A 27,943-nucleotide genomic window follows, 5' to 3' on the forward strand; every position below is an offset into this window, starting at 1 on the left:
ACAGAAAGGAGAGGGGATCTGGGAAGTGTCGAGAACTCGAGGTCGCATTACGCATACGCCACGATGGACTGGACTGAACGACTAAACGACTCAACTGAACTGGACGCACCCCGAGAACGCCCTTTGATATTTGTTTGGCCTGCCGTTGTGGCTGCGTATTATGTCATTTAGTCAACAAATTAAGTCAGCAGTCCGACTTTCAACGTGAGCACTTGCAAATACAAGCCACACAGAAAACAAAAATGGCATGGCTAAAATAAATATCTGCACATTATTATTTGATTCTATAAAAGTCTATCAAAAAAAAAAGGGAAGTAGCCAAAATCACCAAGAACGGATTGACATAAAAATCTAAAAACAGGAACATAAATTCGGAAAAAAATCGGTAAAGCGTGCTAATTATAATATTTAACAATAATATATACAACTTATATTAAAAATTAATAGATATAAAACATAGCAAAAAATATTTAAAATGAATATAAAATCTTTGAATTTACTACGTTTTTCTATCAGTGCAGAACCATCCATTTAAATAATTTTCAGGCTCCAGCCGGCTTTCTAAAATTTTCCATAGTTTTCCTCCTGTGTGTGGGCGAACTTTCATTTGTGCGGATGCAGCGTGGCATAAAAAGCAGGGGCAGGTGTTTAGGTGTGTGTGTGTGTGCCGGTAAATTAATCGAATTACTTTTGGGGCATTCAGAAACTGAAGCTGAAGCTTTCCGCTTTCAGCTTTAAGCCCTACGTGACAGGTTCAAGAGGAGCTCCTTTAATTTCCATTTCCCTATGCCTGCCTGCCACGTTTTAGATGTCTCGGAGATCTGACAGATTGTAAATTATCCCTAAGCCTCTTTGGGAAAATTTAATGAACCCTCCAAAGACCCTGGCATCGTTCGTTCTTGTGAATAACTTATTCCAACGATGCCTTAATGAGTGCTTAACTTTCATTTTTATGCCGCCGACGTCGTCGTCAGATGCAAATGAAGTGCTTTTCCCCGCGGAAAAGCTATATGCTACAACTGCTGGCATGCAATATCATTGAATGGTTTTAGATCATCAGTAGAGGAGGAGGAAGCCTCTGCCTAAGCCAGAAAAATATAACAATATTACCCTTTCGCCACCGCTGCTCACTGCGGCAATTTGCACAAATGGCTGGCTGGCAGCAACAAAAGCGGCTAAAAAAAAAACGTAAAATCTTAACACTTTTCAGCCAACACACACACACACTCTGTACTCGGTATACTATATAGTATAAAGCCAGATTCAGGCAGGATCAGGACATTGTGTGGACAAACAAAAGGGAAAGCGAACGAAGAAAAAGGGCAGAGGCAGTCAAAAGCGCCTACAGCGATTGCACAAAAATAATGAGGAAGCGCCCAGGATATGCGACGCCAGCATATATAGTATGTATAGTATATATGCTGTGTGTGTGTATAGAGTAAGGATAAGGATATATGCGGTGGGAGCCTCCCTTTTGAGCAATCATCGAGCGAATGAAGCCACTCAGACGGCGGAGAAAGAGAAGAAAATGAAAAGAAAGGAAGAAAGAAAGCGGCGGAAACAGAAACCGAATCCGAATCCGAGAAACCGAGTCCAAGAAAAACCCCCCTCATTTATTATTTGTGCGTTGAGATATCAGTGAGTGAGACTTCAATTTGCCCAGTGCCATTGCCAGAGACTCACTGCTTATTTATTTATATTTAATTTTTGGCTTAACCCCTGTAGCTCGCTGCTTTGTTTGACCTAAGAACAACAGTTGCTTCTGCATAAATTTATTTAATATATATACTTGGGTATTCATTGTGACTTTGATGGAATCGAAGTAATAAGTCAGTTACTGAAGATCCTTAATTCAGGACTTAAAGACTCTACCCTTAGGGGGAACTCTATATCTCATGAATATATTTCACAATTTACACTATGATTTTACCCTAATAATATGATATATGATACTCTCTTTTAATCAGGGATCCCTTTTTATATATATCACACATAGGGACATTTTAAACCTGTTCTATACCTAATATGATATAATGGAACTATCTTTCAATCAGGGATTCTCCATTTAAGGATAATAATAAACATGCATACGTAGAAAATTACAGTAATATTTCTATGGCTATCTTAACGGCTATACCACATATAGAGAAAAGTCCCAAACCTATTCTATATCCCTTGCATATTTTACAATTTACCCTTTGATTTGCACTTTCTGGGTTAACTCACGATATCGTACGTATAACACGTCACAGAACAGGACCCATCAACTATCCCTGGGCAATCTCATTTTTTCCGCATCCCCGCATTGATTCCTCTTCCGATTTTGGTTCCGATTCCCCTACTTTACCTTACATTACCTTACCTGCGATTGAACGCCCGACAGCCAGGTAATCGAATGCAGACGTGTCAGCCAGACAGACACCTGTTTCCTGTGTCCGGGGCTCTCGGTGCTCGGAGCTCGGAGCTCGGAGCTCGGTCCTCCATCTGCCCCCCGGTGACACATTCCTGAAACCTAACCCCCAATCCCCCCTCCTGATACCACAGCGACACCTCTGTGTTCCGCTTGCCATGGGTGATTACTGATAGGCGCCTGCCTGCCTGCCTCCCCTCCTCTCCTCTTCTTTTGCAGCAAATAGTTGCATAATTCTGTGCGCTCCTTCTCTAAAAGCCACTTTTACTACATCTACATGGGCGTAGGAGGAGAAGGGGGCCCAGTGTTGATTTTGATGTAGCTAAAAAGCCACTTGACGTTGCTCGTTCGTTCGTTCGTTGTTGCCAGGCCCTTGAAGCCAGAAAAGCGCGTTGAAAAAGTTTGCATAGCCAAATGAATGCGCTTCTTCTCCAGAGAGAGAGAGAGAGCTCCCCCCCCCCCTTCCTCACCCACACACACAGAAAAACCCCCCCGTTTTGGAAGCAGAAAGTGCAACTGTGTTTTTCAGATGGGGGCAAAATGGCAGAGAGAAAAGGGGCTAAATGTTTGGAAATGCATAAATAAACACATTAAAAAGAAATTAAACACTTGCAGCCATTAATTGCGTATTGAGTCAAGTGGATGGCAAAGAAGAAGAACAAGAGTAAGCTCGAGATGAAGATGAGAATCTCAAAGGAGGGGAAGGATCTGGATGAACTGCTGAGCAGCTGAAGGACAGCCAAGTGGAAAGTAGAAAGTAGAAGGCAGAGAGGCAATAACAATTAAAGCGAATCGAAACTAAAGTAAACGAGGCGCAGCGAACAACTGGCTCCTCATCGGATCGCATCGGGAGTCCTTTGTTGTGACAGGTCCTGAACAAGGACGAGAAGGAGGCCCAAAGAAGGACAGAAAGCGAAAACAATGCTGCGCCCGATTGCCCCGTGCCGATAAGGCTCTCGGCTTGATGAGCCAAGACACACGGACAAGGACATCGAACATCGCACATCGAATATCGAACATCGGACACGCTGTTTATGTTATTATTGCGCACCCAGCGATATGTACACACCGATAAGAATTCAAATTAATTGGAACCGAGCCAAGAATCCCCGGAAAGGAGGTCGATAAAGCGCCATCAAAAGATCTTTAAAGTATAGCATGGTAAATAAATAAACAATAAAATCAAATAAAGGTTTAATTTACCTAATGATTTAGTAGCAAGCGAGTAATATTAACTGTTGAAAAGATGATTATAGACTTTGACTTTTATATCTAGCCATTTTTTTTTTTATAAATTTAGAAGCTGTCCTTTGGACAATCACTAAATAAATCGAATCAGATTTGTTTATTAACGGAGTTTAAATATCGTTCAGAAAAAAGCACTGTGAATTTTTTTTTTTGTTAGTACTTTTTTTTTTTTAGTTACACCTCCATCTGTTTTTCAGTTTTTAAGTTATTAGAAAATCGAAGAAGGGCCATGGAGAATTGCGTCATGTCGGTGGATATGCGTCATTATCTAATGACCCCTGTTCTCCTGTTCTCTATTCCCACTGCCCATAATCTTCTCTTCTCATCCATCGTTGCTGAGTCATGTCTAACTTTGGTCGTTCCTGCTGTCCTGTCCTCCAATCCTCCAATCCTCCAATCCCCCAAATCCCCCAATCCTTGGTGGCGATGGCATACATGACGAATGCGCAATATATTTTGAAGTGTTGTTCCCCCTAATGGCTAATCAATGTTTATAGGCTACCGCTAGGCTACAAAACAGCGGAGAACAATAAACGGGAATTTGTGTGTGCAGGCCCAAACCAACTAGAACTCAAACTAAAACTGAAAGCAAACGAGGCCAAATGATTGGAGAGTGTTTTTGGTTTTTGGCAAGAGACTGGACTGGCCCCAAATATGAAATACAAATGCGAAAATTCGTTGGGAAGATTGGTGAGGTGGGAAGAACTAACCAATTTTGCGAAGAGCAGGCAGGGAATGTGGGGATGGCATATAAATATTGCAGTAGCTGACAAAGGCCACAAGAATGTACCAATATATGGTTGGAAATGAAAATGGGAATGGGGGATGTACGAAGAGGATGTGCGAGCGAGTTTCGCATAATTTATGTCACTTTATCGATTCGCCCAATACAAGAACACAAACCCATGTGAACTGGAAAGAAGGGCATGGAGATTTTTGCAGCGACGGCGAGTGAACTCTTTTAACATTTTATAGCCCTGCATAAATTGCTCATAAATGTTTTCCTGCCACGTGCGGTTGCAACATTTTTCGGGGGGACGTGGGGAGCTTTTGTGGGCTGTAACCTGCCAGCTAACCGAGAATGAATCCGAAAATTCTATTATCTCTTACATGCGGGCGATTCGAGCTGGGAAATGGGAGATGCGAGATGGTTCTTCTATAGAATTTTCATTCCTCGAATTTTACCTTTCACCCGCTGCGCCCCAGGGTCATTCGTTCGTTCTCTCCTCTATATCTACATCTATATCTATATCCTGGTGCCTCTCCCGCTGTGGCAGATTTTTGACTGCTTCTGACAGAGCAAAGCCAACAATAACGAGATGGGCAGCTAAGCGAGAGGAACATACTCTTTCGGCCATCAAAAAGTAGTAACTACATCATAGTCGGAAATCTTTAAGGTTTACAAATAAATTAATAAATTCTTAAAGGTTCATTTACTCTTGAGTTCTTCGTTTAATCATTGTAAGCATCAGCTCTAAATTCATTACGGATCATGAAAATCCCCATTTCCAACGCCATAAAGATTGTTAAATAATAAAACTCTTTTAGCAAGGGTATAAAAATGGAACCGAGAGAACAAAACTTCGAGCAGTTCACAGTTCGCATTGCAATCCGATTGTTGGATTCATTTTCTGTGGCGAGAATTTCCCTATCCCTATTCCCATTCCTACGCCACCCCAAAAACCAGCCTCTCGTTCTCCATAAATCACAACACTTTGCACACTGACAAACGCTACACTGATAAAAAAAAAAACAAAGTAAATCTACATATCTACATATATATATTTTGTAAACGTTTAAATATAGAAGAAAATTTTTAAATCGGACAATCCATTAAAAAGTTAAGAGCAAAAAATGAAATGGCCGCTAGGTGGAGCCAGTTGCTTTGACAACTGCATATCTCCATCTCCCTCGCACTCCCTTTAGCTGATTCAAAAAGTACAACGAATCTTAAAATTCAATTTGCAGATACTTATTTTAACAATTGAATTTTTGTTCAGTGTGGAGGGAAATGGAATGGAATGGACAATCCCTTCACTCCATATCGTACTATATCTCCTGCCACATGTCACGGCTGCCACCGCCGCTTCCCCTTTATAGCTGCCGCCTGGGTCACCTCAGTTTGTTTATATTTCTTCGATTTTACTGCCAACCAAAGGAGTGAGCAAATAGAAGCGAAAAACGGGAGCCAAAAACAAAAAAGGAAACATTTCTGACACAGACTTGCGCCTGTCACAATGACTGCACACGAGTTTCTCCCATAAAACAAAAACAAAAAAAATGATTTTCCACTGCAACTGCAGCATTTTCCGCGACTAACTAAAAATAAATTTGCATTTGTCCGCGGGCCGCGCGAATGCAAGATTTTTGCGTATGACAGGCGGGAATAAACGCGACCCGCCGCGAATCCCTCGCATTTCAAGTTTACTAAAGATGACTATAAATAATTCACTCGAGGTCTTTCATGCCATATCTTCACTTTGATTTTATAGCTTAAGTTCTTGTACATATACAAAATGCTTTGATCATCGGGTCATAAAATGTTTATATAATAAAATACCATTTCGGAATTCCTGGAGACTGGCTTTGTGACTGTCTAAAATATAGCAAGTACTTGTAATTAACAGAATAGTGACCCCGATGCATTTCATTTAATGGCCACTCGCATGTTAAATGCTCAATGTTCAAGGGATCCATTTGGTTCTGGGTAGTAATTAGTAATTAACTTGATGTTGTGTCAAAAGGAACTCCTACACAGAAAACAAAATTGTATATGATGTAGGGGTAAATTCTACCTTATTTCATATCAATTAGAAATTTTATCAGATCAGTTATTTCATGTAAGCGTGTAATATAAAATAAGATAAATGATATACATAACTTGATCTAGAAAAAAATATTACAATGACCTAGACATATCGAACTGATCTTTTGTCATTTTATTTTTCTGTGTACATCATATATTTTCTTAAATCACTTTGCACATAGTTTTGGTATGTTTAATCATATATACTCTACTCTGCCTTAATTCAATTTGCACTTGCAACTTTTGTAATTGTGCCTCGGAAGCGCAACTGTAACTGTAGCTATTGCTAATTGCTCTGCACACCTGTGGGTGTGTGTCTGCCACGCCTCTTTCCTGAAAGTACCGCCCTTCCCGATCCCCTAAACCCCCTTAATTGTTTATCACTAATTGCATAATTGCAAATATTTTCCAACATGCAACATTATCTGCATTTGTTTGTATGCCAGCAGCTGCCGGGCTTATCCTTTAATACCATCAAAAAGTCAATAATGAGGGCGATTCATCATCATCATCGAAGGATGAATTTCATGGATTGATTGCGGATTGAGCGCCACTTAAAAATTCCCATTCTAGCGGAAATTCATAAGCATTTATTTATTGATGTCGAACGAACACACATTCAATTATTCACCACTTTATGTGAGAAGAACTAATGAAGTGGAAAGAATCAAATGTTTGTACAATTCGTTGACAAAACCAAAAAGTTCCGACAAAGTAGCTAGCTATATATATTTCATTTGATTATTTATGCAATTTTGCTTCACAATCCAATTTCTGTTTTAAAGTTTGACATTTTCATCTTCAATTTGCTAAAGTAACTGGAATATGGGGCAAATCAATGCACTTCCATAAAATGCAGCTCTCGTCAAATCAAATATTTACATCGACTCCACTTCTAAAGAAAAGGAGGAGAACGAAGTGCAGCACTTTCATTGAGTTACAGGTTCCTATTTCGTACACAAAAAAAAAATGCATACTTTAACTCTTAATATTTGTAGTATTCAAAATATACTAGATGTAGTATGCAAGTATTAAATTAATTGAATACTAAATAATATAAATCAGGGGTGCTTTTGCAAAGTCACAAAGCATGCCTGCGGTTACACGCCTATTTTGCATTAGCACACGTCGATTCTTCTTTGGAGCACCCCTAATGTAAAGTTTCTACTCTATAGTATTAATATCTTACAAAATATTATAAGATTTATGTTTTATGGATTCAAGTTTATACCTTCGAAAGTATTAATTTATAACTTGTCTTTTTAACAATTTTTTATTAAATTAATAGTTTTGGATTATTGTACGAATAGGTTGCTATGACTTTTTTTTCGGTGTAACAGTAACCTTATCCCACAGGTCCTTTCCCCCAGCACACATCCACATCCGGTTGAGGTGCACAATGGACCTCAGAGTGTGCATCAAAGATATATGCACAATTGTGTGCCTTTTATGAGCTCGTGTTCGAAGCTCGACCATTATGGATTTCCAATTTCATGGCTGACTACTGCATACTGCATAACGGCGAATGTCAAGAGCTTCTACTTGCAGAAAGGAGAAAGGGAAAAGGGGTCTCCAAACGCCGTACAATGGACAACCATGTAAGATTCCAGTTCTTATCTGCCATATATAAAGTTGGCAAAAGAAGAAGCGTTAGCCATGAGGGCAATAAAAAGCATTTGAAACGCCTCTTTGAGTCTGAGGTGATGCCAGATTAAAATGAATTTGTATTGAATGGGAACGTAGGGCAATAGAATAAAGTGGGGAGAGGAAAGTGGGGGCTTGAACGCTAATGCGGGCACGAAAAGGTAAAAAGTCAGCCGAGGGAAAACGGGACAAGGGAAAAGCGAGGTGGTGGGCGCCTCAAATGCAATTTGTCAACGATTTTTCGCAATTTTCCCAGGCAAGGCGACAAATTGGATCCAAGCACAGTCGCACACACATGCTGAGTTAGTTGGAAAAGCGGGCTAGGAAAAAGGTAAGGGAAAGGCCAAGGAGAAATGAGGAGCGAGCTCTTGTCGTGATCAACATTTCATCATTCATTGGCAGAAGGAAAATTGAAAATTTCATGCATTCTCTTGACATTTCTGGTACCCATATCTACCTAATACCCTAACTTTTAAGATTTTAAAAAGGATAAATCTCTCTAATATCTCATTTAAAATATTCTCCTTGGTAATCTTTATAAGATTTATTTTAAACTAAAGATATTTATTGCAGAACGGTGCACTGTGCTCTCATTTCAGCACCCGTGCGCCCAAAAACATGCTCAACTTTTAATTGCCATTAAGTGAAAATGAAAATGCATTTTCCCGAGTCAATCTCAACTTTGCCACGCTCAATTAAGGCGCAAGCCAATCAATAAGCCGGCGGTTCGGCGTGGATTATGTTCCTCGGTTCCTCGGTTCGCAAGAGCCATAAATAAATAAAATAGAACTTTGCATGGGAAAAGGTAAAGGGAAAGCAGCGGAAAACAAAGTGGTGGTGGGCTAAATAAATAAATAGGTTGGGCGTAAATAAAGTACGAATAAATCAGATTGTGGGGGCGGTGGGCCAAGCCAAATTGCTGCAATCCAAGTCGGCTCAACTTAAGCAAAAGGTGTTTGTGAAAAACACAATATTTTTAGCCAGGCAACAAGCTTAGGCAATAAGGAGAAGGGGATTATCTTGGTAAATTCCAGTGGATGCCAGTAGAAGCTCTGCCGCCGCTCTGCCAACTTTCTAATAGATCTCTAAAAATATCGATGATGTCTATCGGAAACATCGAACATGGAGCTTAAAAATATTGACAATATCGATATTTTCGATGATTTAGAAAATATTCCTATTATCGATACGATATTGTGAAAATATTGATATTTTTCGAGCTCTACTGGCTGATAAGCAGAGAAATATCAAGAAATAAAAAAGATTAAAGGACTCACGCAGCGTTACAGGAAAATGGTCAGTGCAATTCTGATATATTAATGCCTCCACCCTGCTTTTTTTCAAACCATTCAGCTCATTAAAGAATTTCGAGAACCGATTCAAAGTCAGGGTCTGCTGTCCCTTGTCCCCGAACATTTGAACATCCGAACATGTGACTGTTGGATGTGGGATGCGAGTGCGACAGCTGCACTTGGCAAGCGACCAACAAATCACTTGATGACAACGACTGGGACCGAGATTGGGATGGGATGGGATGATGATGAGGCAAAGGAGGAGGAGGTGGCAAGAATGATGCAAGAAGCTTTTTAATTTCGCAAATGCGCCAAACTAAAATTGCAGCAGTCACAGCATGAAAATGGCCAACCGAACCGAAGCTCCACGACCCAATCCCCTCCAAAACGCCACCCACTTTTAGGCTGTCCCACACGGACACGGGCAGCAGCTGCCATAAAATTACGAAATATGTTTCGGTATGTATATGTGTGTTCATCTTAAAAAACGGTTGAGGAATCAAAATTGCAATTTTATGCGCAGGCAACTGGCAGGCAGAAATGTATCTGCCAGATACTCTTGCTATTATGCAAAGCGAATTTATGGCCTCTGATTGAATTCCAATACTTTATATTTCACGACTCCATCTTTATTTCCACCTCCAGCTGCTGCAACTTCAAACTCTCCCAGCAAAGTTTGCCGGCGGCAGATGATGTGAAATTTATGAGAACAACAATGTCAGTTGACAATTAAGTACGCTTCATGTAATTCCAAGGACAGCCGAGGGTTTGCAAGTTTCAGGTAACTCAAGTACTTTAGTTGAGTTATAGATTCCCTTGAGGCAAAAAGCAGGTACAAGTAAATTATGTCTGGAATCTTAAGGTATCAAAGAAGGTAATGGTTGCTATAAATTGATTACCAAAGATGAGGCTAGGAAACTTATATAAAGGGAATCAATAAAAGAAATACCATAGCTTTAAGATAATTATATTTTGATTTTGATCATTAAAAATAAATTAAACTTTACATTGTTATTAATTTGAGAATATTCCTTCTTGAATTGAGAAAATTTGTTCTTGAAAAAGTGAGAACAGAGAAAAGCTACATCGAGTTTATTCAACAATTTTTTGATTGTTAATAACCGCCAATTTAACTTAATTCAAGGATATTGAAACTCCTTTTGAACTAAAAAAATGTCTTTAATTTTTTAAGAGTATTTCCAACTTTCATATGAGAACGTCAGAAGATCTCTCTCGGTGAATCTGTTTTCTTCTACTTCCCCCTCTAAATTCCAGCCAATCCAGTCGCCAACTTGGGCCCAACTCAAACAAATGAGTCCAAATCAATCAGAAACTCAAATAGAAATCGCACGGATTGCATTCGCGAATGAAATTAGCAGAAAGTCTGAGTCTGAGAACCGAGTGAATCACGTAGTGCTTCCGTTTGACCGACTTTTGTTGGACTTCCGGAGTTCTGTTGGAGTTTCAGAGCAAACATTTGCATACAACCCTCCTCCAGAATGGAGGTGGATTTGGATTGGGATGTGAATGTGAATGTGGTAGTGGAGAAAAGGAGACCCGGCCAGTGCAATATTCAAAATGGCGGCACATTAATTTGTGCCAAGCTCAGCAGGAGCGGAAAATGGAAAATGTAGAGTGGAGAGGGGGAGAGCGTTGAGCAGAGGCCAGATTGCCAATTAATTTTCATGATTTTCACGTTGTCGACTCCTCCACTGAGCTTCAATGAGCGTAAGTGAGAACAAGTGAGTGCTAGTGGGTCCGAAGATGTGCACAAGTCGGCAGTTTTGCGGCCAAGTCGAATTCGGATTCGTTTTCGGAGTATTCGGAGTATCCAGTTCCCCAGCACTTTTCCTTTGGTCGTAAAACCATTTTTGCCCGCTATGAAAACCCGCTGAAAGCGACGGAACGTTAATCAAAATGAAAGGCTTTAGTTACGTGAGTGAGTGTGTACACACGAATCTCCTCCTTTGGCTTTTCCTCTTTTTTTATTTTTTGTTAAAAAAAGTATAACCAAACGGCCCAGCGCCCAAGTATGTAGTTACTACTAGTACTGCGTCTTGTTCGTGTGCCAATCGCATTAGCCGAATTGTATTTCACTTTAAATGTAACGAGATAAGCAATTTTTAGAGCTGACCATGCAGGCAGGCAGAAGAAGGATCAGGAGCAGGAGGGAGCGGCCCATTTTGCAGTCCAACTTTTCGCTAGGTAAAATGCCTGCCAACCCCGGTAATACATTTCTGTCCCTATCCGTCCATTAAGACCATGAAACCATGTGTGCAGCTGCAGCAGGAGTGGATTAGGCCCGAATATTGGTTATTGGTTTTAGCTTTAAACTTTAAACTACAGAGAGCTTAATATCGATAATTTCGATATTTTCAAACATCGATGTTTATTGGAAACATCGATTGTTTTTCTGACGTTTCATCGTAAACATATAATAATATTTTTAGATTTTAGCTTTTTACCTTTAAAACAGCGATATTATCAATGCGATATTATAAAAATATCAAATTTATCGATATTTTGTAAGCTCTATACCAAAAACCAATTACCTTTCACTTGTTTTCACTTTAAACTATTTTTATAACATTTTATATGCCCGCACAACTTTAGAGGGTATCTCCAAGTTTATAGCCATAGTTTTCAAGCTCTGAAGCTTACCTTTCGCCAAGAAATCGGCAGGAAACTTCATACCCACACACGACGGTTGAATTTACTTAAGTTTACAACACACACAAGCTGTACTATTTACTATATACCATTTACTATACACTGGGAATGGGATCGAGGGGGGTTATGGAAACACTATTTTCTTTATGGCATTGCCAAGGCAGTTGAGAAAATTCATGAAATTGCAGCTCGGAAATGGTTTTTATTTTCCTGCTTCTTGTTTGGCCAAAAACTTTGAGCCAAAAAGTGTTTTGGGATCAGATGCGGCATTGATAGGTTTGTGGGGGGAGATGGGAAGAGATGGGGGGGTTCCTTTCCCATCCACACCCACCTAAGGTTTCCAGTTCATGAATTTCGTATAGGACATTTCAATTTGTGGCCAAGTGGTATTAGGGTTCGGTTAGCAGTCGGCAGTTAGCTAGCTAATTAGCACACGTCCCGGCCAAAATCCTTTTACAAACTCTTTCCTCTTTGACTAAAAGGTCAACGCAATCTGGAGGGCAAAGTTATCGGACAAAGTTATCGGACATCGTATCCAGTTTCTCCTCTGCATTTGCTCATTAGAATAATGACAAATTAAATTGCAAATTTAATGACACGCTCATCACGAAACTCAAACTGAAACAGGAACGACCTGGCGAAAACTAATTAAAGTGAAACGAACGTAACATGAGCTGGGTCGAAAGGCAGAGGGGTCAGAGGTCGGAGGTTGGTTTTTAGTTTGGGCGTGGTCTGCGGCTGACCACGGGTGCGTCGCATGATCTCCGCCCAAGTGTGAGTGGCCTCCAATGCACTTCAAAGCAATTAATTTGCAATAAAAGCATTTTTAATGTCCCCCTGCCTGTGTGTCTCTGTCTGTGTGTCTGTCTGTGTGCTGATTGATGACGCAATAGTGGTTGGAACAGACAACAACAAAGCCCTCCTAAATTCAAAATCGATTATCGCGCATACGCCGCATTGGCCTCTGATACAAAATGCGGGTAATTCTCAAAAAATTAATCGACTCTTTCGTTTTTTCAGAAATATCTTTGCTTTAACTTCTTTAGATTGCCATATGGCTTTAAATATATTATACATCTAATGATCTAATCAAGGTACAAACTTTTAGGGGCGTTTTCTCGTCCGTATGTTAAATTTAAAGCAAGTATAAATCCCAGAAAAATTGATGGTAATTCATACAGATCGCCTTCTTTGAACTTCACTTCATTTGAGAGTGACACTCTTGAGAGGCTAATGGAAACCCCTCTTCAAAAGCCCTTCTTTTTTCACCTGTTATAAACATACTCGAAAAGATACCAGAGCACACGGCAAACAGTCGGGATCGACCGACAGTCTGGTTTAGATGTCTGTCAGCAGTTTGTTTAGCTTCAGCTTTAGGTTTAGCCCCCCATTTTCCACACAGCAGCGAGTGCAACTGAAATTGCTGTCGTTGCATTGTCAGCACGACTTTGTTGTCCAAGCAAACGTGTTTAGCTTTTTGGGTTTTTTTTTTGGTTGGGTCACGTAGCATGTTTCCAGGAAGAGATGGGAGATGTGAGATGGCAGAGACTCCTGTCGCATCGTCCAGCTGTCATATCCCGGCCCCCATTGTCACGCAATCAAAAAGTTCACTCTCCCGGGAGTCTTTGCATTTGCCGTTGCCTTCTGCCTTCTGCCCCATTGGGCTGTCTAAAAATATCAACAAAATCGAAGCTTGTCACGCGTCTTCTTCGCTTTGGCCTACCCCTCTGCCCTCTGCTCTGTCTACCCTTTTTATTTGATCGATTTTTCGGGCCTACACACAATTTTGTGCCACGCCTTTAAACCAGGGAACGAAAATAACTGTTATTGTAAATTTTTCATACAAAAAAATCACGCACTTAGAAGGGTCCTAAAAATTTTTTAAATACACCACAATTTTTATTAGCCATTGTAGTTTACAAATCCGTGATGATTTTTATTTTTTGATTTTTATAATAAAACTCAAAAAATAACTGTTATTTTTTGATTTTTATGAATAACAGTTATTCCCTTGACATTTCTGAAAAAATGAAATAATTAAAAAAAACATGATAACCGTGCTTTTTATAACTTACTAAAAATTTGTTAAAAAAGGCAACCGCGCATATTTTATACCTATATTTTTTTAAAATTTTGTTTACCCACAAAATCGCCATAAATCAAGTTTGAGTTTTATTTTTGATCACGACGAATAACTGTTATTTGACAACTTTTATTATAAAACTCAAAAAATAACAGTTATTCTTTGAGTTTTACTTTACAAATCAGAAAATAACTGTTAAAGTGTGATTTTTAAAATAAAACTTATAACAGTTACGTTCCCTGCTTTAAACCTCACTTTTCCCTTGCCCCATTGCGACAACAGTTGTCATAATAATATTATGTGATTCTTCACCCTGGTGAAGGGACGACCTTGAAAGCCGCTTCTATTTTAATACCGCTACTCGTATATTATTGAATTCCCTGCGTCGGAAAGTAGGTGAATGGGGGAAGGAAGCGTTTCAGACGTTATAAAGTTATATACTCTTGATAAGGATGGATCTCTAGTCGAGTCAATCTAATCTTGTCCGTATATCTGTCCGTCAGTTTGTCCGTATGATCGCATACTTCGATCTCCCTCGCGCTACCTTTAGCTGAGTAACGGATATATGACAGTCGAAGTCCTCGTACTCTCTAGTTTATTGATTAATTTGTTAGTTAATTAAAAAGAAACCAACACTTTTTGAAAGACTGGGATGCGTGACTGTAATGGAGGTTCGTAATTGTCATAATCAGGTGAGAACAACCGGGGGAATGGAATCATCAAAAACAAGTTGAGTGAAGCAAAGAGGAGTGAAGTGCCCAAGTGGTTACCACTTGACAATGCAGTGGTGGAACACAAAAAAAATAGTGTCAGGATCACCTTGTATTATTCAAAAGTAAAAGCGGGTTTAATATTTAAACTATTATTATATAGATATATACATATTATATACATATCAATTTCATTAAAACAAGTAAGACATATGTATTGTGAGAGTGGAGAGCTCAACGGAAATATTTTCGAACTATTTGGTAAAATAATTAGAAAAATATGTGATTGGTACAATTTATTTCAGAATCCAATCTATTATAGTTTCCTGATTTGTTTGTGCCGGTTTCGTTCAATTGCCGCCACGGTTTTTCCATCAACATCAACTAAAAACTAAAAAAGGAGGCCGCCACTGTTTGTTTAATGTAAGCCAGCGGAACTGAGCAAACATTGCAAATTCTGTTGCCTTGTATCTCTAGAGTGTTTTTTTTTGTTTTTTTCCAGGTAATCCACACCAGCTAACCAGCTTCCTCTAACCCTTTTCTCTCCGCCCCCGGCTGGCGACTAATTTTCGGTCCGCACGGGCGAGTTTTTGTAATTTCCGGATGGGAAAAAGGGCACGAAAAAAAGAATGGGAACCGTTTTGAGCTCGGCAATTATGCCGCACCCCCGCAGTACTGCGAATTTCGCATACCATATTCCCAATTGGGTAGTTGGTGTTTACCCTTTTGCACACCTCGCAATTCCCATTCCGGTTTGTCGCCTGCATAAATCAAATATTTGTTAATAATCTGGGATGCAACTTCGTCTCTGTATCTGCATCTCTACACTGTAAAAATCTATTAAGTAAATTGCCTTTCTCTAATCAAGCATTTGTATACTCAATTATACTTATTGTATTGTTGTGAGTGTTTTTCATTCAAAGGGTGAATGTATGTACTTTATATCATGTCCGTCAGTTTGTCCGTAAGTCTGTCCGTATATCTGTTCTTATATTTGTCCGTAAGTCTGTCCGGCCAAATTTTTAGTAAAAAAAATTCTCAATTCTCCCTGTGTATCTGTATCTGCATCTGCATCACCATCTGAATCTGAATCAGTATCTGTACCTTCTGAACTCTGACCCAATTGCCCTTTTCATTACAGGCGGCCCTTGTTGTTTTCATGTTGCTGTTTGTAATGCAATCAACATGAAAATAATTAATACAATTAAAAGTAAACAATCCGCCACTGTTTGCACTGCCTGTGTGTGCCTTTCAGTGTCTGGAAATGTGGATCCGAGGATATGTGGGTGTGCTGCCTTCGATGATTTCGATTTCGATTTTAATTAAACTGCGATGGCAAAGTGGGCGAGTTGCATTGCATCCTCGCATCGCGAGGCTGCATACTTTCATGCGCAATTTGCTTAAATCGAATTAAAAGCGACATTCCCGATTGAATTTGCGGACAGCGAGCAGGCAACCAGGCAGCCAGGACATCAGAATACCAGGCTACACGGCTCCTTGGAGTGCCGTCTATCCATGAAAGAACGGAAATGGAAACTCGATTAACAGGCAGCAGGTAATTGAAGTGCAAGAAGCAAGCAAGCCTTCAGCACTCCTATTTGGTAATTGCACGGGACAAGCCTTTTATAATAAACTCACCAAAGAGTAAACTCATTGCAAGACCAAGGTCTGAAAAGCTTCCTTTAAATCTAACAAGCGGATGAGAAAACGGCCACAATACTAATATCAAATGGTTTGTAAAGTATACAATTTACATTTACCTGCAAAGACTAAAGGTAGGTTTTAAACCTAACCCTTTGTTTTTTAAAAGTGCAGCAAAATTACAGCCCTGCTTTTTAACTAAGGAAATTTAGAGTTTAATCTCAGGTTAAAAATTTAAGGTAGGTCTTCTGGAAATTTTTGGCATTTACTTTAGATCTAACCTATTTTACTTAAAATTTTCCAATGCTAATGAGCGGAAAACAGCAATAAATGGCAAATAAGAGCCGTTCTGGGTCTCGAAACTTCTGGCGATGGCAGATTAGTTTTTCAATTACCTATCTACCCGTCGCCCAGTTGATTATTATGAAGAACCGGAGTAACTGTGGCAGACACGCTGAAAAGTGAAATATGACTGCACCCTCCACCATCCAACCATCTATCCAGGTAATTAGAAGCACCAGCAGACGAGGCGACGGGAGCCAGCAAAGTGTGAAAAAGCTGCAGAAGCTGGACGGAGTGGGTGCATTTGGATTGCTCTTGATTGGAATGGATCAGCATGGAATGGATGCCTGTAGCTTGGAGCAGACTTGGAGTCCAAACGGGACACGCGACGGGAATCGCCCAGGCTTGACCAGCATTCAATCGTAATCCGCCACTCCCCATAATCATTTGCATTCCCTGACTTTCTACTCTCTCATTTAAATATGCATTTAATAAGATGATATATTCCTTCAGCTCACATTTTTGAACAAACCAAAAAAATGCACTAAAAAACTAATTAAGTTACGAATTAAAATCTGTTGAATTTCAAAGATCAACAAACTTATGCAAACCTAAGCTTAATTCGGTAATTACATTTCAACAAAAACTGTAGGCAAAACCAAGATATTCAAAGAAAATAGAAAATCCATGTAAAAGTTATGGTTTCAAGCTTTACGTATGCAAATTCGGGTTTTCGTTGTAGTTTTTGCGTTGCAAGTTTAGAGATAATCAAGAAAATAGCTTTGGCAAATGCAAGCGATTTTAAACAAGCTACTTCTGATCTTTCCTCTAATTTAATTCTTTAGGTAATTGAAGTAACTACAAATTTTGGCAATATTCTAAAAATTAATTTTACAGATACGAAATGGGTACTGATTTTTTTTTACTCAAATTTTAATATTTTATTTTTTAGAATTTTAAAAATACTTAAGAAAAAATCGATAAAACGACTATTTTATATCGATTAATGAATTATTGGGAAAGTAATGGGGGATAAAAATTATAGCTCTGTTGATTTCGATCATAATTTCTCCTACATTGAACTTCTATATCATAGACAGCAGAACAAATTCGTTGTTGCATACTTTTTGAACACCTTTTTTTTCTATTTTTTACCCTAGGGATTATATATAAATCTCTTCACTCACCCTTGAGCAGATGCTGCAAGATGTTGTCCTTGTGCTCCTCAGAATGCGGCTCGCCCAGGACGATGAGGAGGTAGCAGCCGGTAAGCGGACTGGGCGGACCGACAATGCCGCCGGCCAAACTGGAGGCGGCACCGCCGTCGTCCGCGGAGCAGCCGGTGTCCAGGGGCGCCCGGCCGCCAATTTCCGAGGGGGGCAGCGAGCTGGCCCCGGCATCGGTGGCGGCATCGTCACAGACGGCATCCCCCTGCCCGTCTGCCGGTTCAGCCAGCTGATCCTCCTGATTCTGACTCGCCGGCGGTGGATCCCCTGCTCCTCCTGCTCCAGCTGCTCCTGGTCCTCCTGCTGATCCCCCTCCATTGGGCAGCGATTCCTGGCGATTGGCGGCCATCGGGGCGTCGCCTTGAGGGACTCCTTCTCCTCCTGTTGCAGTTGTCGTTGCCTTTGGCTGATCTCCCATCAGAGTTCTTGTCGATCGGTTTGGTTCACACACAGAGAAAAAAAAAGCAAACAACTGATTCGTACACTTGAAAAAAAAGAGGGGCTACTTTTGCGGGAATTGGGAAAACGGCTTCTGCGGTTTATTTTCTTTGGTTGTTTTCAGGTTTTTTTTTCAGCACGGCACACGCAAGATTTCTTGGCTGCCTAAAACGGGGGGCGTTTGGCTCGGCCGCGGGGAGTGGGCGTGGCCGTTGTGGTGGTGACGCTTCACTTCACTTCGCTTATTGTTGCTTTTGTGTTGCTTGTTGGTTGTTTTGTTGTATTTGATTGTTGTACTTTTTGTTTGCTGGCCGTGACTTTGGCGCAGTTTTCTTTGCCTGGCTCTTTACTTCTTTAAGTTTATTTCGTTTGATTTAAAAATATTTTTTGCTTTGATTTGGGTGTCTTTTCTTTGGTTTTTGTTATTAACTTTTTTCTTATTGTGCACACTTTGAAGCTGTGGTTTTTGGTATTTTTGCTTTGGTTTAATTGGAAATCTTTGGTTTTTTCGGCTTTGGAGTAAGTTTTGCGGCAATTGGCGTGTTCTCTTGAATTATTATTAGTTAAATATATATAGTATACACATATATATATATATATGTAGTGAAGATTTGGACTAGCGTTTACTGTTAGCAATTTACTTTTTACTTTTGGTTTTTGTCTCTTTGGTTGTTTTTTATCGATTTAATTTTGGTTTTGCGATTCAAACAAGGAAATTCGATTTTTGTTTTGTCTTCTCAAGTGTTCTTTAATTTTCTTTTTTTTTTGCTTTTACTTTTACTTTCTCCGCGTTTGCTGGTCGCCCCTTTTCGTCAATCGTCGGATCTGCAAGGAGAAAAGAAGAAAAAGAATTCGGGAAGTTAGCTTAGCCATGGGAATATGTATATGTGTATTCGTCCATTCACACTGTACTATTTATAAGAAGGACTATCGGAATATGACTGGGAGCGGGAGCCCATTCCATACCCATCTCCCTTTCCTTTCCTTTCCCTTGCATTACTTTCCCAGTGGAGCTGCCAGACAGCCGTCATCCGGGCGAGGAAAACAGCCGGAGGAGCGGCTATAAAAAGACGGCCCACAGACAGGAGGAGGAAAGGAAGGAGTAGGAGGAGCTGCAGCACATATAATCCATTGAACTTTGGCCGCCTTGCACATATAGACCGACAACAACAACGCTAAAACATGGTGGCTTTCATATGAAAGTCGAGTACTCTTGAGTACAAACAATATGATTTTTATCAAACTTTTGGGTATTTAGTTAGTAACAATTGACTGCTTTTAAATGGATACCAAAAAAGAGCCTATACCAAATTTGTTGGCCGAATCTCCAATAGAGCCAGAGATCCAGGCTTTCAGACAGAACGTACAAATGGTATCCTCAAAATATCAAACAAGAAGTTTAATGAATAATAGTTGCATTGGAAAATGTTAACAAAGTTAAGAGAACCACATTCAATTGCAAATAAATGTAAATGATCCTAAAGGAGCCGGTTTTCTTATAGAGCTAGAGATCCGGGCTTTGCACCCTTAATGTAAGAATGGGAAAAAGGGGGTGCTGCAACAGCAGTGACAGTCCACACGCCCCTTTGGCAAAGATGTCGTCATCGCTCCATGGCAACGAAAGGCAGCGATGGAAACCACGACGTTGAAGGCGACGTCATCAGACCACCCCAATGGTTTTGGACTCGGATTCGGATTCACATTCACCCCCTTTCTATTTTGGCCATTTGGCTTGAGGCTGAAGCCTGCTGCATGGGCAAAGTATATAAAACTATAAAACTATAAAAAAGCAGGCGGCACGAACTCCTTTTTGGGACGTAGGTTGCCCGGCTGCCGCAGTCCTCCCCATGGTAACCCCCCGGTAGCCCCCTCATAGAAACTCCCCCTAGAAACTGCAGTTTTGGTCGCTTTACTGCGCCGGAGTTGCACGAACTGCTGATGATTCATCGGATTCTCTTTGGATATTTTACTATATATTTTTTTTCGGGAGCTCTTTCTTCTTGGAGTTGCCGGCATTTGGTCCTCGCCCGATTCCGACTCCGATTCCTCAGACCGCCGGCTGAGTGCGAAAATTAACGATGGAAGAGGATGATGGGGCGTCTATTTCGGGTGTTTCAGTTCTTTTGATCGATGCAACTCCGGCTGCAGTTGGAAGTGCAAGAAGGAAGTGGAAGTGGTAACCCACTGAGCACGTGCTGTGTTGGTTATATGATATCACTGATTCACTGGGAAGCCACAAAAACAAAAAAACCAGGGGGCACTTGCAAAAAAAAACCACAAAAGAACACCAGCATTCACACACCGAAAAAAAGAATTAGAAAGAACTTCTTTCTGGCCAATTTACTTTTGGCTCTCTCTCCCCTCTGTCTTTTGCTCTGTCCCTCTTTCTGCTTTCTGCTTTCAGCTCGCTGCTTTTGCTTTTGCTTTGCTTTCGCTGCTCTTCCTCTGCTGTGGCTGGAGTGGAGTGGAGTTTCTTTGGTGGACTGGACAGGAATCCCTGGCGGTGCTGCTCTGGCGCTCGCTGCAAACGGTTTGAAAGCTCGACGACGACTGATTTCAGAATCGAGCCATCGCGCACCACGAAGCGAAAGAAGGCAAAGAAGCCGAAGCCATCGGTTTTCGTTGTCGGCTTTTTGCTGGTTGTGCATTGTCGGCAACTCCAGTTGGAACTTCCAGCTGGGCGCAGGCTCGCTCGTTCGCTCTCTTTCGCTCCCCGTATCGCCGTCTCTGTCGCTGCCTTCTTCCAATCAGCTGTGGGCATGTCGAAACATGTTCCTTTTTCCTAATGTCCCTACTCGAATACCCTTTCCGAAAATGGGAGTGTTTTGGGGAAATCAAATCAAGTGAAATGACGTCCTCAGGTTGAGAGTTTTTATTCTTGATTTTGAGAACATTTTTAAAGGAAAAATCTTCAAAAAAAATGGATTCATTCCCCCCTGGTTTGCTAGCCTTTTTGGAGATAAAAATTCTCTGTAAAGAGCGCAAATGTACTTAAGGGCAAAGTAAGCAAATTGCTCTTAAAATGAGGACTTATTACTCGGTTAATTCCCTCTGTGTAGGTTTTAGGTTTACTGTTTCATAATTTTAGACGCTTTTTAATGCCCTGCTCTGCATAGGGTATTCGATACTTGGGTGCCCTTCGTTGGGGGCCGGCTTGTGGGTTTTGTCGCGTCCAAAGTAAGAGTCGGCAATTCGCCGGACTTGGAATCGGGACTCGGACTCGGGACTCGGATTCGGTTTCGGAGGCTCACCACTTCCAGTTAGCGGTTATGGGCCTCGCTTCGTTTCTCCGTACCGGCACTTTATAGCACCGGCATCGCGTTATGGCCCTGGCCTCCCAATCCCCCCTACCCCATATACTCTTCGTATTTTGTCAGTCATTGTCGATTTTTCGCAACTTTAAAAGGACGATTTTCCTGGACTGACGGACGGGACGCACTTACTCTATGGACGCCTTGCACGTGGTCAGCTGTTGGCGCCGGCTTTTAACGGCTAATCAACTGCACAAGACACTCGGAGAACAGTGACTGAATGGGACAAAGAACCGGAATCGGAATCTGGAATAGGAATAGAAACCCAGACTGAATGGCTCGCAAAACGGGAAAGCGGGAAATCGGCGCATGCCTGGAAGTCGGCTTAATGCTAATAAAATTACGCAATTTCCAGTCCGGTGCGGAAAAACCAAAAGTGAGGATCGCTAAGGGTGATGATGCCTGTTGAAAGCGGATTACAAAATTGGCTTTTCTGTTTGGCCTAAGGATACAAAATCTTTGGGATATTATAAGTCATTTTGAAGACCTTTAAATCTAGATCATAGTAAGGCCTTTTTGAAGTAGAGGCTATTTTTTTATTTTTTTTTTTATTGTATTTAATACGTTGATCAACCAACTAAATGGTTATACATCTCAATGGTTATACGTCAGAATGTTGTTAGGATTAAAGATTGCGTTAAATGAAAAAAAAAAAAAAATAAGTGGTCATGAGATACGGTTTTTTAATGCATTAAAATATGATACATAAGTTAAGCACATATTTATTCATTGTAACTTAAATAAAAAAAATTTATTCGTCATGATATTTGAGTCCTCAATGTATTATGATATGATAATACATAAGAAATGGACATATCATACGATTTCTCGGTCTTTTCATGATTAATCATGAATTTTGGTTCCTTGATGTATTATAATTTGATGCATAAGATAAGCACATAATAAATCGTATAATATTCTCGGGCTTATAATGATCCGATTTGGGCTGGTGGTAAAGAGAGAGGGCTGGAAGCGACCGGAGGTTCTTCCTTCCTTCCTCTACCGACCATCTGATTTCCAGCACAACTAGCTGCGAACAGCTGCCAGCGGCAGAGTGGGATATCGATTTAGCCTTCGTCGCGAATGTCGGCTTGTCGGCTTGCCGGCTGTTCTATTGGGGAAGCCGAGAGTTTGGGGCTTTGAGGGGTGAAAAAGGGGGGACTTGGAATATACGAACAGCTGACTCTTGACTGCGGACTGCGCAGTGTGTGTGCTTGTGTAACGCTCAGCTGAGCGCGAAGGCAGCCAAGCGTTGGATTTCGAACAGCTTGGTGGCGTTTGGCTCCTGCTGCGCCACAAATCTGGGATGCAGATGGAGGAGATGCCGAGATGCCGATGCAGATGCAACATGCAGAGCTTAACCTGCTGCCGCCCATCTGATCATGAATCACTCATGAAAATACTAAAAATACCAACATGCCCTGACCTACGACACACTCATTCATCACTTTCATCGAGCACTACTCACCTTAATCACTCACTTAATCGGCTGTATTACACTGTATTATTTGTCACTTCTTTACTAACTTTATGTTGGATGGAGCATTGGATGTTCGTAAGACTTTTTTGGCTACTTCTTTAACACTATGTTCAAAAGTTCAGCATAAAATGGACACACGATTACTCGATTACACTCGCACAAAAAGCGTTTAAAAGTCAAATTTGTTAGCACAAAGCGATGCAGTTGAGGTTTTTGTATTTTTATTTCGATTAGAGAAACTTCAACTTAAAGTTTCTGAGTTGTTCATCACCGAAAACGAAATAAACTTTAGACGGATATTGATTTTTAGCTACTTCTGCTGCCGCTCTCTTTCTCTCTCTTTCTCTGTTTCCCTCTCTCTCGCTCTGTCGATGTCACTGTCTCTACTGTCTCTCCAGCTGAATTGTTGCTACTTGGTAAGGGGTGCACCACCCCTTTTTGGGCCTAATTGATTGATTGTTTTAGCATTTAGCATTTCGCATTTGCATTGCTGTAGGGCTCGCGTGGCTTTTCCGCTTTTCCGCTTTATTTCCGATTTAAACGCAATACTCGAGTGTTTTTTCGCAACTCTCCTGCTCGGACGTGTCTTTACTCTGTTTCTGATTCCGAATCGGAGTCTTCGACGACGACGCTTGCTTCTTTGCTCTTGCGCTTGTCATTCCCTTTACCGTTACCGTTACCGCTAGGCGCCCGTTACCGTTACTCACACCCACACCTTCACCCCACCACCACGAGGTTTTATCTTCCACGAGAAACACACTAGCACACTGAGCAATCGGCTCCGTCTTCCTCTTGCTCTTTTGCTCTTTTTTGGCACACTGGAAGCGGACGCTCGTGTCTGTTCGTGTAAGTTTTTGTTCAAGCTTGTTCGCAAAAACATGTGACAGAGTTCGCCGGACTTCCAGGGACGCAGACGCAATGGAGGCGCCGCCGCAGCCGACAGCTGGCGAAGCGGAGCCGAACAGCTGATTGCTGCTAGCCAGAGCGACGACAGAAAGCGGGGGGGTTTAGAGGTTTTGTAGCGGAAATGGGGTAACAGGGGCAACAGGGGTATCAAAACTCAGACGCCGCCGGTCGCTAAAGCCAGGCATAAAGCGTCTGATGCCGTCGGGAAATGCGAGGAATGCAAATGCGGACGGATATAGATTGGCTACGGATAAGTTTGCGGAAATGAAAATATAAATTACTACACCCATCCACTTCACCCTCTAGACAAAAAACACGAGTCGGCTGGAGCGTAAAAACCTCTAGTATACCATCATACAAAATTAAGCCATTGCCCAAAAGCGAATTCAATTGGCATGGATAAGTCCTACTAAGATTACCATTAAACAGTTGACCTATCTAAAAAATAATACTAGAAAAATCTTTGGATCTTATTTCAGAAAAAGTTCTCTTAAATTCCACTAAACTCTCAACATGTTTTAAAATAAATATGTTACTTTAAGAAACCATATACCATATGCACTTATGTATTACCACCATAAAACCCCTTTCTAAGATATTGATTAGTTTCGTGGCATTTTGCTACACATGTTCTATATATGTGCAACTCAATCCCCGCTTAACGAGGCAATTCTGTTTTGGCTGCGGTCGCTTTGGAGCCAAGTTGGCAAAGTGGCGAAAACTTTTCCAGCGAATTTCTTTAAATTTCGTCCCGTCTATTGCTCGAGACGAAAGCCCTGCGCCCTCTCGACCCCTTTTGAAAGCCCAAAAAACAAGGCAGACACGTAACAACCGCGACAGGAAGAAATGTAGGGGGAAAAATCGGGAGTGGAGTGGAGCAACTTACCACTGGGGGAACCACGCCCATTTTAATCCAAATAAAGTTCAACATTTCCAGTGCCATAGGGGCGAAAAAAGATAAAACAAGAGAGAACTCTATGGTCGAGTGCTACGACTATCAGATACCTCGCAGAGTGGGGGGAGATAAAGATATGAAAGCACCATATTATCAAAAAAATATTTGCGACCCGTTAGCTATTGACAAGTCAAAGAAAAAAATGATATCAGCGCTCATACGGACGGACAGACATACGGACAAGCAGAAGGACATACGGACGGGCAAGGCTACGATTCGGCTATTAATCTTGATCAAGAATATATATACTTTATAGGGTCCTACCTGTTACATACTTGACGACTTTTACAATATACCCTTTTACGGTTAACGGGTATACAAAGAAAGAAACAAGAACAACAGCCAGCCGAAATTCGAATTTGAATTTGAATTCCGCGCTGGATTTCATTTAATTATAACTTAACACGAAATACGAAACAAGCGTTGCATACTCGACGGCGCCGGGCTGCAGGTCTTGGAAAATGCCCCCTACACACACACACACTCTTCAGGCCAAGCACTGCAAACAAATAACGTATACGTAATGTACAAAACTGAAATAAATCATACGCACTGTAGTTCAAATTTATAACTAAAATAAATTTGGAAAATCACAAAATATATTAATGGATAACGAAAGTAAATTGATTCTTTATAAAGTAGAAAAAAATTATTCTATACCTTATTCTAATAAACTTTGAAAAAAACAAGTTCTTAAACGTTCATTAATTAATTGTGACATATTTAATCAATATTTTCCACTATTTTTCTGAGTGTAAGCCTATACTTATATGCCACTGCTTTTAGTCTGACGTTGCTTTTAAAAAGTTAGCGGCACGACACAAGAAGAAGCCAAGAATGCGGGGAAGGCAGGCGGGAAGCTCCGACTCCGACGAAATACGGAAGCATGCCAAAAATATTGAAATGTAATAAATACGAGGGCATAACAAACTTTGGGGGGATACTTAGCAGGGGAAGGGGGGCCAGATGGGAATGGGACAGCTGCAGCTGCATCGCGTGCGCAGCTCACTTACAACCACCGACCGCTTACCTTAAAACAAGAAAATAAATAAATATTCGAAAAAAGAAGGAAACAACATTTTGAATGAATATCCGTGTGTGTGCGGCGGTATGACGCCATTGATTTTATTGCCACTTTTATTTCTCCGCCGCTCAGATTGCTTTCTGCTTTTCCCCCAACTGCTGCGCCGCTAATTACGCTCATTATAAATTTATTAAATTTCTGGGGCTTTTTAATTATAACGGCACTCAAGAAGCTCAAGAACCCCACCTCAGCACATTGCTCATTTCCGTTTGGCATTTGGCAGCGCAATAAATTGCGTTTTATTAATTAGAAGAAATGACTCCAAGGAGGAGTCCACGGGTAAGACGAACGAGAAAGGCAAGGTAAGTAGTCTAAGGAATTGGGAATGCAGCGTTAGCACTTAACCCCAGAAAAGTGGAGGACTTCCAGACCCACAAAAAACAAAAGGCCTAGCGACTCCACATCCTTTCAGATTTTGTAAAACTGTGAAAACTATTTTTTTGTGTTTATTAATACCTATCAAGATGAAGAAGAAAATTTTCGAATCAGACCATTCATTCAAGAGTTATGAGCAAATAATGAAATCAAGCAGTGCAAGCAGTTTACTACTTTCGTACCTTTAGCACTTCCTTTAGCTTAGTAAGGGGTATCTGCTAGTCGAAGTGCTCGACTATAGCGTTCTCAAAGGATCGATTTCTAAAAAAAAACAGAAAAATTAAAGTTTAACCATTAATTTACTCTACACCCAAAACAAAATAATTAAGTCTCTGAGCTTTGGCTAAATGAAAGTAACAACTTGGAAATAATTGACATTCTAGGGTTAATGAACGAGTATTGGATTAATTTGCACCCCACTCCGTTGGTCACCTGACCTTTTTTTTTGGGGTTTTTCTTGTTTGTAACGGTTTGGTTCTTTTCGCTTTGTATGTATCACTTCTTTTCTTGGCTGTTCGTTACTCTTACATTGCCGTGTGTCCTTGCTTATTTTCGAGCCTGTTTTGCGGCGTAATCCTAATAAATTTCAACAGCCAACAGGCCCGAAAATGTCAGGACCCCGACGGACAAGCCTGAACCGTAGCAAGCAACGGCGTAACCAAAGTCTACGGAACTTTCGTATCGTTGTACCCATCGATTTTCTTGTCGCTCCCTGCACTTTAGCACTTTTGCCACGTGGCTGGTGGTATTCGCTGACGCCGCCGCCGCCGGCCGGAAACGGAAGTTGCAAGTGGCATGCGTCGCTGTCCGCTGTCATCTGATGTCCGTTCGCGGTGTTGCAGAAACAGCAAGCCCGAGGAGTTCAAGTTGTTCTCGCCTCTGAGCTCTGGGCTACTCCTCCTTCTTCTATATGCCACTGCCTGGCATATTAATTAAGAACATCCGAGTCCCCGGAAGATGAAGCCCCAAGTGTCCCTGGAGGAAGTGCGTCGCCGTCGCCACTAATTCCCAAGATTAAAGCGTCAAAGTTGCTGCCGTCGAACTTCTTCTTCTTCGCCTTACCCCCATCCAATCCTTGGCGCAAATTGGATGCATTTAGCAGCAGTCAGACAGCCAGCTTTCGGGGAATAAATATTGTGACCCACTTGTTTTCAGGCACTAGAAAACAAGCGTCGCCAGCTACACAGCGAACAAAAAATGAAGTGCCAGAAGCTGGCCTTCTTTCACTCATAACTCGGTTAAAAAAGAAGTTCAAAATTTGAAACAAAAATGATTCGAAAGCTTAATAGTTTCTCTTGCCGTTTGTTTTTGAAAAACCAACTAATCGAGCTTCCGGTTGCCTGTAATTGTGGTTCAAAAACGGTAAAAAAAAAACAAGCAGT

The 27,943-nt window shown here is 41.0% G+C and overlaps 1 protein-coding gene across 6 annotated transcripts in view; it reads right to left on the reverse strand.

Annotated features, from left to right (window-relative positions):
- Positions 1-27,943, reverse strand: part of futsch — a 69,164-nt gene that overhangs the window by 28,983 nt on the left and 12,238 nt on the right. The window contains exons 1-2 of one of the 6 annotated variants that reach the window (XM_070218410.1): positions 23,243-23,490; positions 17,974-19,275 (exon numbers count right to left, since the gene is read on the reverse strand). In XM_070218410.1, the coding sequence (XP_070074511.1) occupies positions 17,974-18,430 (457 nt within the window). In that variant the 5' untranslated portion in view covers positions 18,431-19,275; positions 23,243-23,490. Of the gene's footprint in view, positions 1-17,973; positions 19,276-20,752; positions 20,988-21,893; positions 21,949-23,229; positions 23,491-27,943 lie in introns of those variants that run through there. The other 5 variants (XM_070218407.1, XM_070218409.1, XM_070218406.1 and 2 more) reach the window with 5 other exon arrangements.

The sequence above is a fragment of the Drosophila takahashii genome, chromosome X (genome assembly GCF_030179915.1).
Source record: "Drosophila takahashii strain IR98-3 E-12201 chromosome X, DtakHiC1v2, whole genome shotgun sequence".
NCBI classification, from domain to species: domain Eukaryota; kingdom Metazoa; phylum Arthropoda; class Insecta; order Diptera; family Drosophilidae; genus Drosophila; species Drosophila takahashii.